The sequence below is a fragment of the Hetaerina americana genome, unplaced genomic scaffold (assembly GCF_022747635.1).
Source record: "Hetaerina americana unplaced genomic scaffold, ioHetAmer1.1.p SCAF_2, whole genome shotgun sequence".
In the NCBI taxonomy this organism is placed as follows: Eukaryota; Metazoa; Arthropoda; class Insecta; order Odonata; family Calopterygidae; genus Hetaerina; species Hetaerina americana.
In genome coordinates, this window is record NW_027286763.1 from 63,005,676 (window position 1) to 63,017,689 (window position 12,014).

The 12,014-nt window shown below is 36.6% G+C and overlaps 1 protein-coding gene across 2 annotated transcripts; it reads left to right on the forward strand.

Annotated features, from left to right (window-relative positions):
- The first annotated feature begins 273 nt into the window (after positions 1-273).
- PIG-Z (phosphatidylinositol glycan anchor biosynthesis class Z) lies at positions 274-11,474 on the forward strand. 2 transcript variants are annotated; one of them, XM_071584905.1, is made up of 5 exons: positions 274-841; positions 917-1,305; positions 1,624-1,893; positions 2,859-3,233; positions 9,466-11,474. In XM_071584905.1, exons 1-5 carry the CDS (start codon positions 649-651, stop codon positions 10,090-10,092), a joined length of 1,854 nt encoding a protein of 617 aa, XP_071441006.1. In that variant the 5' UTR covers positions 274-648; the 3' UTR covers positions 10,093-11,474. The 2 variants fall into 2 exon arrangements, with proteins under 2 accessions (XP_071441006.1, XP_071441005.1); XM_071584904.1 differs by having other exon boundaries at positions 275-841; positions 1,624-2,115.
- Positions 11,475-12,014: the final 540 nt, after the last annotated feature.

Here is a 12,014-nt window from a genome sequence, read left to right on the forward strand (position 1 = left end):
GTAGGACCAAAATTTTGATGACTTGGTTCGGACCGGTGTTGTCATACAAACAGGGAGTATTGGCATTGCCATAGACCCTTAATGGACAACTACGGAGTTAATGCAAAAATGTTTCCACATCTATTGCTTAGTCTTATTATAAACTTTCTCGATCAACACTACACGCATTAATCTCCAATGTGGGAGTTGTGTAATCAACATTGTACTTAGAATAGAGCCATACTTGTAAGCTCCCAAAAAGAATCCCTTCTAACATTCCTGCCATCCAATCTATCATACGTAGATTCAGTCCGCATGCAAAGGGCACGCGGAAAGTAGCGATGCCATCGCAAAGTCCTCATATCCCGTCATATCTACAATCCGGCCACAATTTCGCATGCAAGTGCGCAAAGGCTAATGCGGAAAGGTGTGAGTCACCTGTTTTGAAAAGGGGAGGAGACTATTGGGGGTTTGGAGGATGATTGTTTACAAAATTGGAAATAATTTTGCCACAAATTCGGGATTTTCCAGTGAAATGTGCTCAAGAATGTCAATATTAAATGCAAATGTTTTGTCAGATGAAAGTTGATTTCACCTCTTTCAAGCAATTATTTACTTTAAACGGTAATTAGACAATGCCCAAACATACGGTGAGAAGAAATTGACGAGATGAAGGATAAATCTTCACTGAATGAAGAAAGCGGAGAAGACAGCGGAATCGACAGTTCTCATTGTACTCAGAAAAATTTAAACCTTTCTCCTTACTGGGGTCTTGTATGTCTTCGTGTTCTCCTTACAGTTTTTCCTCAGAGTGGTTACGTACACCCTGATGAATTTTTTCAATCTGTTGAAGTCGTAGCCGGTGAGTGTGGATAGCCATACATTTTTACCTAAAATTGTTTCAAACCTTTTAGTGAATGGACTTAATTTATTTCAGGTGATGTTTTCGGTGTGGAAGTATTTCGAGCGTGGGAATTTAATTCTACTCGACCAATTCGAAGCATTGTTTTTCCATACCTTGTTTCATGGCTGCCGTTCTCGATCGAGAAATACTTCTGGCCGTTTGGAAAAAATGGAATCATTCCACCTTACATACTTCTAATTGGCCCAAGAATCATTGTCTGTCTTATATCGTTTATAAGTGATTACTGTCTGTACCGCACTTGCTATATTTATGGGCAAAACTATCGTGCGAGACTCATGGCCTTTGCAACCTCTTATGTAGCCATTGTATATGGAACACGGACATTATCGAATTCAATTGAGATGGCCCTAACTTCACTTGTGCTCTATTGTGTTGCTGAGGCTATGTGTCACACAGACCAGGTACGAATATAACACAAAGTCTTAATCATAATTTTTGTGCCAGTGACGAATGGCAAAATTTAACAAATATATTTTTATATACCTATCGGTGTAGATTTAAATATATAAGTCGCCTAAATGTTATTGTCCCCTGCATAAATAAATTCTGGTTGAGTAAAGGACTAGAGTATTTTTATGCATAAGAATTTGAGTTATGCTTGAATTCCATGATTTTTAAAATTTTTATTTTGGACGCAATCGTTATGCTTGTAACTTCCTAACACAAATATGAAGTTATTATTTTAATCACTTAACATTAAATATAAATATATTTTTCAGGTGCTTTACCAAGACAGTTACCTGCAGGAAAAACTGGATCAAGCTAGAGGAATAGCCGAGCGTGTCAAGATAGCTCGGTTGAAGTCAAAATTACCTAACCATACTCTGAGGCACTGCCCCATTCTTGGTGCAGCACTTGCTTTTGGTATCTTTATACGACCAACGTTTCTAGCATTTTCTGCACCGGCGATATTTTTTTGGCTGAGGAGAGGGCCTCGAAAATCACAGCAAACTAAAAGCACACCGGCGAAGTTTATTGCATCGGGCACTGTTGAGTTACCTCCATCAGCACATTTCCATGTTCGTGCAGCTTCATTAGCTGTTTGTGCTATTTTTTTGGCTATTCCACTTCTGGTTGCTGACACTCGATATTATATTACCACTCGGGAGGATATCAATCCAGTGCTACCAGTCGTTGCGACGCCATTCAATTTCCTAATATATAATACAAATCGAGGAAATCTTCAGGAGCATGGACTCCACCCTCGATGGGTAATTATGCAATTTGGAATAAGTCAAATTTAGGGTGTGATTACTAACTAGCATGATTTGTTTTCAAATTAATGTGTATGAGAGTGTTTTAGGTCATAGTTGTAGTGCATAGTTTAATTCTGGGCGATGCCTTTGGGCTCTCACAGCTTAACCCAAGCTGTGGGATTTTTTGGGGTACCAGATCTTCCTGGGAAACCATAGATGGCACAGGGAAAGACACAACCCTTATTGAGTGAAATTAAGTTTTGATTGAGTTTGAGTAAATTTCACATGATATATTGGGCTTAGTATTAGGTGAGTGCTACCTTCGCCTGTCAAACCAATCTTTAGGTGGAATCACTGTAGTAGGTATAGTGAAAATAATCATAAATTAATATTTGACTAAATTTACAGACTTTACAACCATTGCACTACTTATGAATGTGTCATTTAAAGCTGGTATTCTTCCAAGTAAGCTGTGGAAGTGCATAGTTGTTCCACTCTTTTTGGGTGGTAATAGATATGAATTAAATAATTATAGGCAAATATCTATACTATGCCTGGTGTAGAAATAATTGAGAATGTTACAAAACAAAGACTTTTAAGCTTTCTCAAAAAATGACTGCTTTTATAAACATCAGTATGGTTTTATTGTAGTAGTTATCTCTGCTTCGACATGTACATTTGTTTTCATGTGAAGTGTTTCTAAAAAGCAGCTTCCTATTTTCATTCGTTGTCTAATGCATGTCATGTTCATCCCACAGCTCCATGTGCTGGTCAACTTACCCCTTTTATTTGGACCTCTTGGTATTTTTGCTCTCCTGGGTTTGGGACGACTGGCTTGGCTCTGCATACGCCGTCGGTGGGCCCGTTTGCCACGTTCAGAGTCACCCACTGCTCTTATGGTGTCCTCCTTGGTCCTTCCACTGTTGGTGCTGTCAATGATTCCTCATCAGGAGCCACGGTTTCTTCTTCCTCTAGCCTTTCCCATGGCGTATCTATATGCTCAGGACATTCGTGGCCCTACTTCAGATGAAGAAAGTGGAGACGGCATCTTGATGCGCTTATACAAGATAGTTCCCCATGTGTGGTTCCTTTTCAACATTATATTTGGCCTCTTCTATGGATTTATTCATCAGGTGAGGAAACAAAACTGCTTTTGTAGTTTTGATTTGAGTTTCCCCAATTCAAAGTGGTATTTGATAGTTTAATGATAGTATCAATCATGCCTTCTTGCAGTGAAGTTATTGTAAGCATGCACTATAGGGTAAAATCTTGCAAAAACAAATATTATGGAATATGTGAGGAAACTCAATCATTTAGACACATCCTTTCCATGAATATAGAGTGACTTTCACTTTATATTGTAACAAAAACATATAAGCTTGATAAAATTGATATGTTTTTGTGTCAATATGATGTGAAAATAGTCTGCAAATGAGAGCACTGGCTGAAGGTAGATGAAATTGATGCCTCTTAATGGTTATATCTTGGATCTTGACAGAATGATTATTAGCTTGCAAAAATTTTGAAGTAGGTTTATCGTCTATGGAGATTTTCACATTGTAATTACCATGGTTGTAAATGACTCTAACAATTTGTGAATTTATTGAAATCATATGGTCTTGCCTGTATGAATTTTGAACCCACAAGTTACTCTGCAGTTATGTATAGTATTACAAATATTTTCAGGGACCAATGCATGGTGTTATTGACATTGGCTATCAGCTCATAGTTGATTATTAATGTTAAACCTAATTGGTATTATTTATGATGCCAGTAAAATAAGTTGGATTAGACAGGCTCTTTTCTGATGAGAAATTGAGTAAATGTATTCATTTATTAGGCAATGTACCCTGGTCAGACCACCTAATCCATTTAAGTGCATAGGATAGTTTCTGTAAATTCCTCTCTTCATTATTGGACCTGTATAATCGCGGTTTTCATGTGATACGTAAAAGGTTATTTCCAAGAAACATTTGTAAACAGATGAAATGGTATTCAAAAGATCTGGTAAAAAGGATGAACAAGGTAATGGCCCTGTACAATTCATTCAAAGGCTTGGCTAAGGATAAGGGTGCATATTTCAACTGAATAAATAATTATAAAAATGCCATTAGGCATGGAAAACTAAATTTAAATGGTGATCTAATTAATAAAGCTAACAGCTATTGTAAGACTGCTTGGAAAATGATTAACTCTGAGGAAAATGGCAGGGTGGACCCCTGCAGTTTTCCATTTACAGCTAGTGATTTTAACAGGATTTCTCTTGAGAAAGTAGCTACTACCTCACCAAATGTTACAATTCCTGAAAAACTTCGGAAAATGAGTTCATCAACAAACATACAGCATTAACCTAGATGTAAGTCATCCCATCAGATATTTTTGGAGTAGTTAAACATATGAAAGGATCTGCAAGTTTGGACATATGTGAAGCATCAAATAATGGTATTACATCTATCATTAATTACATAGCAGAGCCTGTAACTTCACATCAGCGATAGCATGAGTTTCCCCACTTAGTAATAGGTAACCCTTAATAAGTAAACACTTAACGCGCTAGTGCTCTAGGAAGAGATTTTTGGTGCAGACGTCTCTCTGTTGTTGTTTCCATGTAGCGATTTGCAAAGATGGAAATAATTGGCATTTGAGCAGTGATTAAATACTCCTTAAAGTAAGGTATGTTTGCAAAGGAAATTCATGCCAACTTTCAGAACACTCTGGGGGGCTCTGCTCCATATTCATCTTTTGCTAAATGGAGGAATGAGTTTAAGTTTGGTTTGGTCAGCTTACAGCAAAGCCTGTAGATGATTATCTGCGTAGTGTTTGTCTAAATGTGCCACTCCCGAGAAATTATTGCAAAAGTGCATATGGAGGGTTGCCGACTAAAAGTGCGAGAAGTTGCTGAAGCTGCAGGGATGTTATCTGATTGGGCTTATCACATTTTAGCTGTAGAATTGGATATAAGGAAGTAATCTGGTAGAAAGGTGAGGTGACTGTTGATGCAGGATCAAAAATGCATCAGAATGGAAATTTTTAAACAATGTTGACCCATTTTAAGAGCAAGCAACAAGATTTTCTGTGCTAGTTTGTGACCGCAAATGAAACTTGGGTCCATTACTACACCCCAGAGGCAGAACAGCAGTCAAAGCAATGGAAACATGTAGATTCACCAACACCGAAGAAAGTAAAGGCAATATGGTCTGCCAAAAAGGTGATGGCTTCATTTTTCTGGGATGAGAAAGGGATTCTGCTGATAAATTATCTTCCCATAGATCAAGCAATTATTGGGCAATACTATAGGACCAAGTTCAGTGAAAGATACATGAAAAAGGCCAGGTTTGGCGAGGAAGGAGGCTATCTTTTATCAAGACAATGGATGCTCACACACAAGTATCGTTGCCATGGCAAAAATGCATCAATTAAGACACAAATTGTTGTCGCAACCACCTTATTCTGTGATTTTCCTCCAGTGGATTTCCATCTCTTCCCCATGCTAAAAATTTTCCTTGGTGGATGGAGATTCTCCTCAAACAAAGAACTAACAGCCAAAGTAGGCAGGTATGAAAGACTCTCCATTCTCGGGATGTCACCATATCTACGATCCCATATGGCACGCCTCTATGGGGAGGAAATGCACAAGAAAATCAGAAGATTTGAGAAGCTGTGGAAGAAGAAGGGAAGACTGCTGTCATCCTTAGCCTTCCTTCAACGCTGCCGGGATACAAACACGCTACCATCTTGTGTTGAGGTCAAACACCATCTCAAGACGGAAAAGGCCAAGAGAATTCTATGCCACACCAGTGAGGATTTGGCTGGAAACCCCCGACCAATCACAGAGCAGGGAGGGAGATGTGAAACATATATAAATGCGGCCAAAACAACGCCCCGGCACTTCGACCTGAAGACGCTCATTGAAACACGGGCGAAACTGTTGTCAGAAAACAACCTACGGGGTGACATCCCGAGAATGGAGAGTCTTTCATCTGAAGACCGCAAACATCTATGATCCCATATAGACAGGTATATTGCAGGGCTGAAGAAATCTAATATTTGAAATGGGATCAAGACGTGGAACATTGCTGCACCAAGTCTATTAGTATACAGCGAGCCTGCATTGAAAAATAAAAAAGTTTCACTCAGGTAAGTTGTTTATGTCTATTATATTCTGAGAACTTTTCGAATTAATTAATAAATGTCTACTACAGGATACAAGTACTGATAAATTGAAAATATCCAAGGTAGTTGTGATATTCTAATATTGGTAATATAAATATAATTGGCAATTACAGGTCCATATTGATTGTCCCAATTTTTTCCCAAAATTATTGAATCTGGAAGGAAATGCCATTTATGTCTATTTATGGAATCAAATCATATTATTAGTTAATATCACTTTGGTTTCAGGCATGGTAAATTAACTGTAGATGCCCTGGATGGGCTAATTTCTTTTGTAATAAATGAATTTGAGCAATGCAACTAAACTATTATTATGTGTGAATTGAATAAAGCATTATTCAAAAAAGAGTTGCAAGGATCATGGCTAATGCTAAAGATGATGCACACTATTAGCTACTATTTGTGAGTGAGAATATTAGGTCTGTTATAAACTTATATGGGAGGGCTGTCCAGAAATTAATGACCAGTAGGCTGAAAAAATGCTGGAATAGTTACAGAAATTTGATTATTTACATGTTAAACTCTCCATCTTTACTATTTTTCTACATGCATATTTACCAAACAGATTTAAACATTTGTCATGTTTATGAACTAGTTCAGAAATTTCCTCAGGATAAAATTCTGCCCCCTGAGATCACAACCAATTCATGATGGCAACTTATCTACAGTTGTTGGGGTCAAAGTGTTTGGAGCGAAGCCACTTTTTCATATGCATGAGCAGATTAAATCACTTGGCTCCAAGTCTGGGCTGTATGATGGGTATTGAAAAGTATCCCATTTGAACTTGTTCATCAATTTTCTGGAGCAGTTCATTGTTCACAGATAGGCGGTCACTTCTGTCATCATAATGGACATTTGTCTGTCCACTCATTGACAAATGATGATCAGCACTGTTACTCATCTTATTTGGTCTATGCACAGCACAAGTTTTCCAATGAATATCAGCAGCTTTGAAGTTTTTATCCTGTGAAAACTTTATCATTGAGTGGACTTGACATTTTGTGGGATGTTCAGTTGTAAGGTTAATTGTAAATTGCTACTGTAAACAAACGACGAGTGGCATGACCTTCCAACTACTGCAGCTCGAGGTGCCATGACGCACTGTGTGCATCAATTCAGCAACTATTAGATTCTCCTCCCTGCTTCTTACATTACATGGAAATAGAGGTTACTTTTTGACCGATTTAAGTATTATTATTTGGAAAACCATGATAAATCTTCCATGGTAAGTTAGTTGAACTACAAATTAGTGACTTACTCATTTGTGGCATCAGACTGAGAACCTAGTATGAATTTCCTGAGGTAATTGCCTTAGAAAACTGGACCTCAATGAAATAATTCCCCATAACCCCATTTGTGGTGGTAAATTTAGAATCTAGGTGGCATGCTACGTATGGCTTTATAAGCATGATGCTTTAATTTATTTTAATGGTGGGCTTAAGATTGAATATGCAGAAGTGCAGTTATGCATCATAATGATGCTTTGCAGGTTGTATTCTAGGATTAATTTTCTGAAGGTTAAAAGGTAAGATGGTGTACAATAATTGGATTTTGCTATTGGAAAAATGCCTACTTTATTCAGATCAGTATGCAGTTACCATATTAATTTTTACGGCACAACTGCAGACAAAAATTGCTTTTCACAGTCTTTTTTATATTCCATTGTAAAGGGTTCCTCATGCATCAATAATAACTTTTACCCCTCACTCAAATCACTACAGATTTATTTTTCGTTTAAATTCTTCAACACCCAAAACGATTGTGAATCCTAAGGACCAAGCTTGACCAGAATATCATTGATCATCCTAATTTTTAAAAGAAATTTTTTAAAAATATTGCAATTTTTCTAATGTAGATAACTCAATATTGTACATAATTTAATGTTGTAGCAGTAACTTCTATTTTGCCGTGAGAATACATATTTGCTAAAAAAAATGATCAAAAAAATAGACAGGTAATTTTAAATGCTTCTCATTATTCTAAGAAAAAGTTAATGTTTTATTCAATTGTGCATATGTCCATTACATGATGGTCATCCCAAAAGTAAGGTCTCCAATTTTTTTAGAAATAGAAAGAGAAGTTTATTTTTTGCAATTTATGTATCATTTGAAATCTCTAGAGAAACATTTCTCTATTTTTTTTACATAATCATTATTTCAATTGATAAATTTTTGTAGGCCCTGGGGTAGTTTTTGTATTCTCATATCATACCAGCTTGCCGCCATGTCTTTGAGGAAGTGTTGGATCTCAGCAATCACATCACTTCATTAAGGCTGAAGTGCTCTCTGGTCAAATTTTCTCTCAACTTAGTAGACTAGTGGAATCCATTGTTTGCCAAGTCAGAACTATATGGTGGGTGGGTGCTGATGTCATATCCAAACTAACAGGAAGGCAATGCTGCTTTGTGGGAGAGAGTGTTGTCTTGGAGAAGGCTTGCGCTCTTGCTCAGCATTCCCATCTCCAGTTCTGCATTTTCCATCTTGAGTTGAAAAAGTTTTCATCAGTATCTTTCAGCATTTTTTGTGTGTTGAAAGAAAATTTGACGGGAAGGTACTTGAGCGATGATGAAGAGGTGTGATTCCTGACGATTCCTAAATGACGTTGAGGCAAGTTAATGTGATATGGGGTTACAACAATTCATCGATTTAAAATTGAAAACTTTTAGAAATTTCAAATTAAGTGTAAATTACTGAAAATAAACTTTTCTTTCCATTCATCAAAAAATGGGAGACCTTACTTTTGGAATGACCCTCATACAAATGTCAATTTTCCTCAAGTATTGGAATAATATTTTCTATATAAGAGCCTTCAAACTCAATGTAGCCCTAAAAGAGCAAGATAACAGAGGATATTCAACTCTAATAATATGAAAAACTCTTCACCTTTTCTTTTATTGGTTGTATTTTCTTAAGATTTTTAGTTGGTTTTAATTGTATAAATTGTAATCCAATGTATTTTTTTCCAAATTGCCACATTTTATATAAGGCACACAATGTATCTGAGAGGTAATTCTTTTTTTGTGCATTATGAAAATTGTTGAAAACCGCAAACAAAATGTTTTCCTTGCATTATTCTCTTAAAACATGGCTAGGCTAGCCATGGAAGGATTTTCACTTCAAATTACAGTTCAGTACTGGTAATTCCTGGTATTTAATTTTTAGAAATCTTGATGTTCATTTATTTAACTTGCAGGGAGGTGTTTGGCCTGTTACCTCAGAATTGGCTCATCGATTGTCGGATTACAAATCAATTCCATGGAGAGTGACAGAAGTCCATATTTTTACCAGTCACACCTACAATCTTCCTAGACATCCATTGCAACTCCGTCCAAAACCAAATACTAGAGTGGTTAGATTTCATGAAATGGGCAGCAAAGATCCTGACGAGGTTATGGTGGAGATATTAGCTTGGCAGAAGAGTAAAACTAGTCCCCATAGAAGGCCAAAAAAGTATGGAGATCAACTATTCTATCTCGTAGTGCCTGGAGTTTTAGAAAAGGTGTTCTTGGAGGAAGCATCAAAACATTCCTTAGAGGTGGCATTGGAATGGAGTCATTTTCCACATTTGTCAATGGAAGCCCCTCTTTCTTGGAGAGAGAATGTGGAAAACCCACAGTCATGCTCTGATGAAGTTAACGGTGAATGCTTACTGAAAAATGAGCTAGTTCATGAGCATGACCTAGATGAATTCACTGTCAGCATTGAAAAGGAGAACACGTTTAAAAGTTTCACTCGCAAATTCAGCCTCCTATTATATAGAGTTTTCTTGAAATGTAGTGACAGTGGTGATCAAAGTTGTTTGCAAGCAATCTCATATTGAAAAGATCTATGATTGGGCTCAAAATTATTAATGATTTATTATATGCTGTAAAACTGTTATTGTGATTCATTTTAATATTGAGGGTGAGCCATTGTTAATTGAAACTATATTGATACTTCAGTTGTTATTCTGAAGCTATTATTTACCAAATGTTGCCACATGCTGACTGGTCATTAAGTTATTTGAAATGTTGTCAGTAATTTTATTTTTATAGTTTTTTATATTGGCCTTGTTACGTATTACTTAGGATGTCATTATGTAATAGTACCTATGAGGTTTTGTAAACCGTTTTATATTAAATTTCAAAAGCATTTAATTTAGGCAGTCCCTGAACTATCAATCGCAATAATGTATAAAGTTGCATAGTGTATTTCTTTTATTATAACATAGCATAAAATGAATTATGTTGAATTTGTCAATCCTTGAACAACCATTAATTTTTAAAAGAAGAAATGTACAAAACATTCATTTTGGTGTTCCGTACTAGCTTAGAACTCGGCAAAAAGTGTAGAAACTAGCACATATTGTTTCTTAGTTGGTCTTGGCTTAATAGAGATATCTCAGTGGCATAAATTTATCAAGGGAATTACCTGAAGAAAAATTCATTCGCCTTTTCCAATAGGTGCATCATGGGTCATCACTTACATGCTAAAATTGCATTATTTCATATTATACTTCATAATGATTGAGGCTACTTTGCACCTCCTTCAGTTTCCTTGCATTCCTCTGAATTGTTCTTAGCTGGCATATTGCAGAGAGTCATATTTCAATAAGTTCAGTCATCAATAATTCATCTTGAAGAAAATTAGTATTTAGGACCAGTGGAGGGTGATGAGGTATTTGCTAAGATGAGAGGGGCATGCAATATGCAATTAGGAATGAGAACATTTGGAATGTGAGGAGTTTGCTGATGTACTTATTGATTCCACAGCCAGAATTGAGGGACTGGGAGTCAACTTGTCTTGAAGCATTTTTAGGGAATTCTTACATACATATTTATTAACTTGTCTAAATTACACATTCGATTAGCAATGTAATCTTTCTAATGGCACCAGATTATGCTATTCTTATAAAGAGAGGCTTTTAAATAATCTCTTGGGAAACATGCTACTGTGGGCTTGGGCCTAACAGAAAGATATGCCCAGAATCATGTCTCTTAGGATTTTACTATTACGAATTCTATTCCATATGAAATTACATAGTGGCCCCTTTTGCATATGATGTGGATGGTTCTCAGCGATGACATTTCCAGCTGTGATATGAGTGTATAAAAAAAGTCAGTTCAAAATGTCTTTTCTAAGTGAAATGAGCTTGTTGAATGTGCTTTGCTATTTTTTTATTAATAATATTTGTGCGTAATAAATGAGTACATCTAAATAAAATGAATTTACTTTCAAATAATGCTTAATGGAGCAGAAACCATGAAAATCACAAACCCTTTAACAGGAGTATTCATTGTTATAAAAGAAATTAATAGTAGGCCAAAAGTTCATTATACATGCAATATATTACATGTATAGATATATATATATGCATGGGTTGAGGTAGTCCAGGGGTAGAGCATTGGACTACTGACGGAAGGGCCCGGGTTCCATTCCCGGGCAAGCCTTTCTGGGCATCTGCAGCTCCACCCCAGCTAGGTGATTTTTTGGGTACCAGATCTTCCTGGAAAACCATAACTGGCACAGGGCAAGGAACTGGCCCCCCTTCCCTGATGTATGAATTTTACTTGCTGCTGGGCTTAGTACTGGGTGAATTCTATCATCCACGACCTTCGGGTGGATTACTATGTTAATGGTTGTATTTACATATATGCACACACATACATATGTATATAAATGTATATATATATATGGGCTTAGTGCTCGGTGAACTCTACCATCAGCGACTCTGTTCGTCCTTTATATGTGTTCCTATCCCTT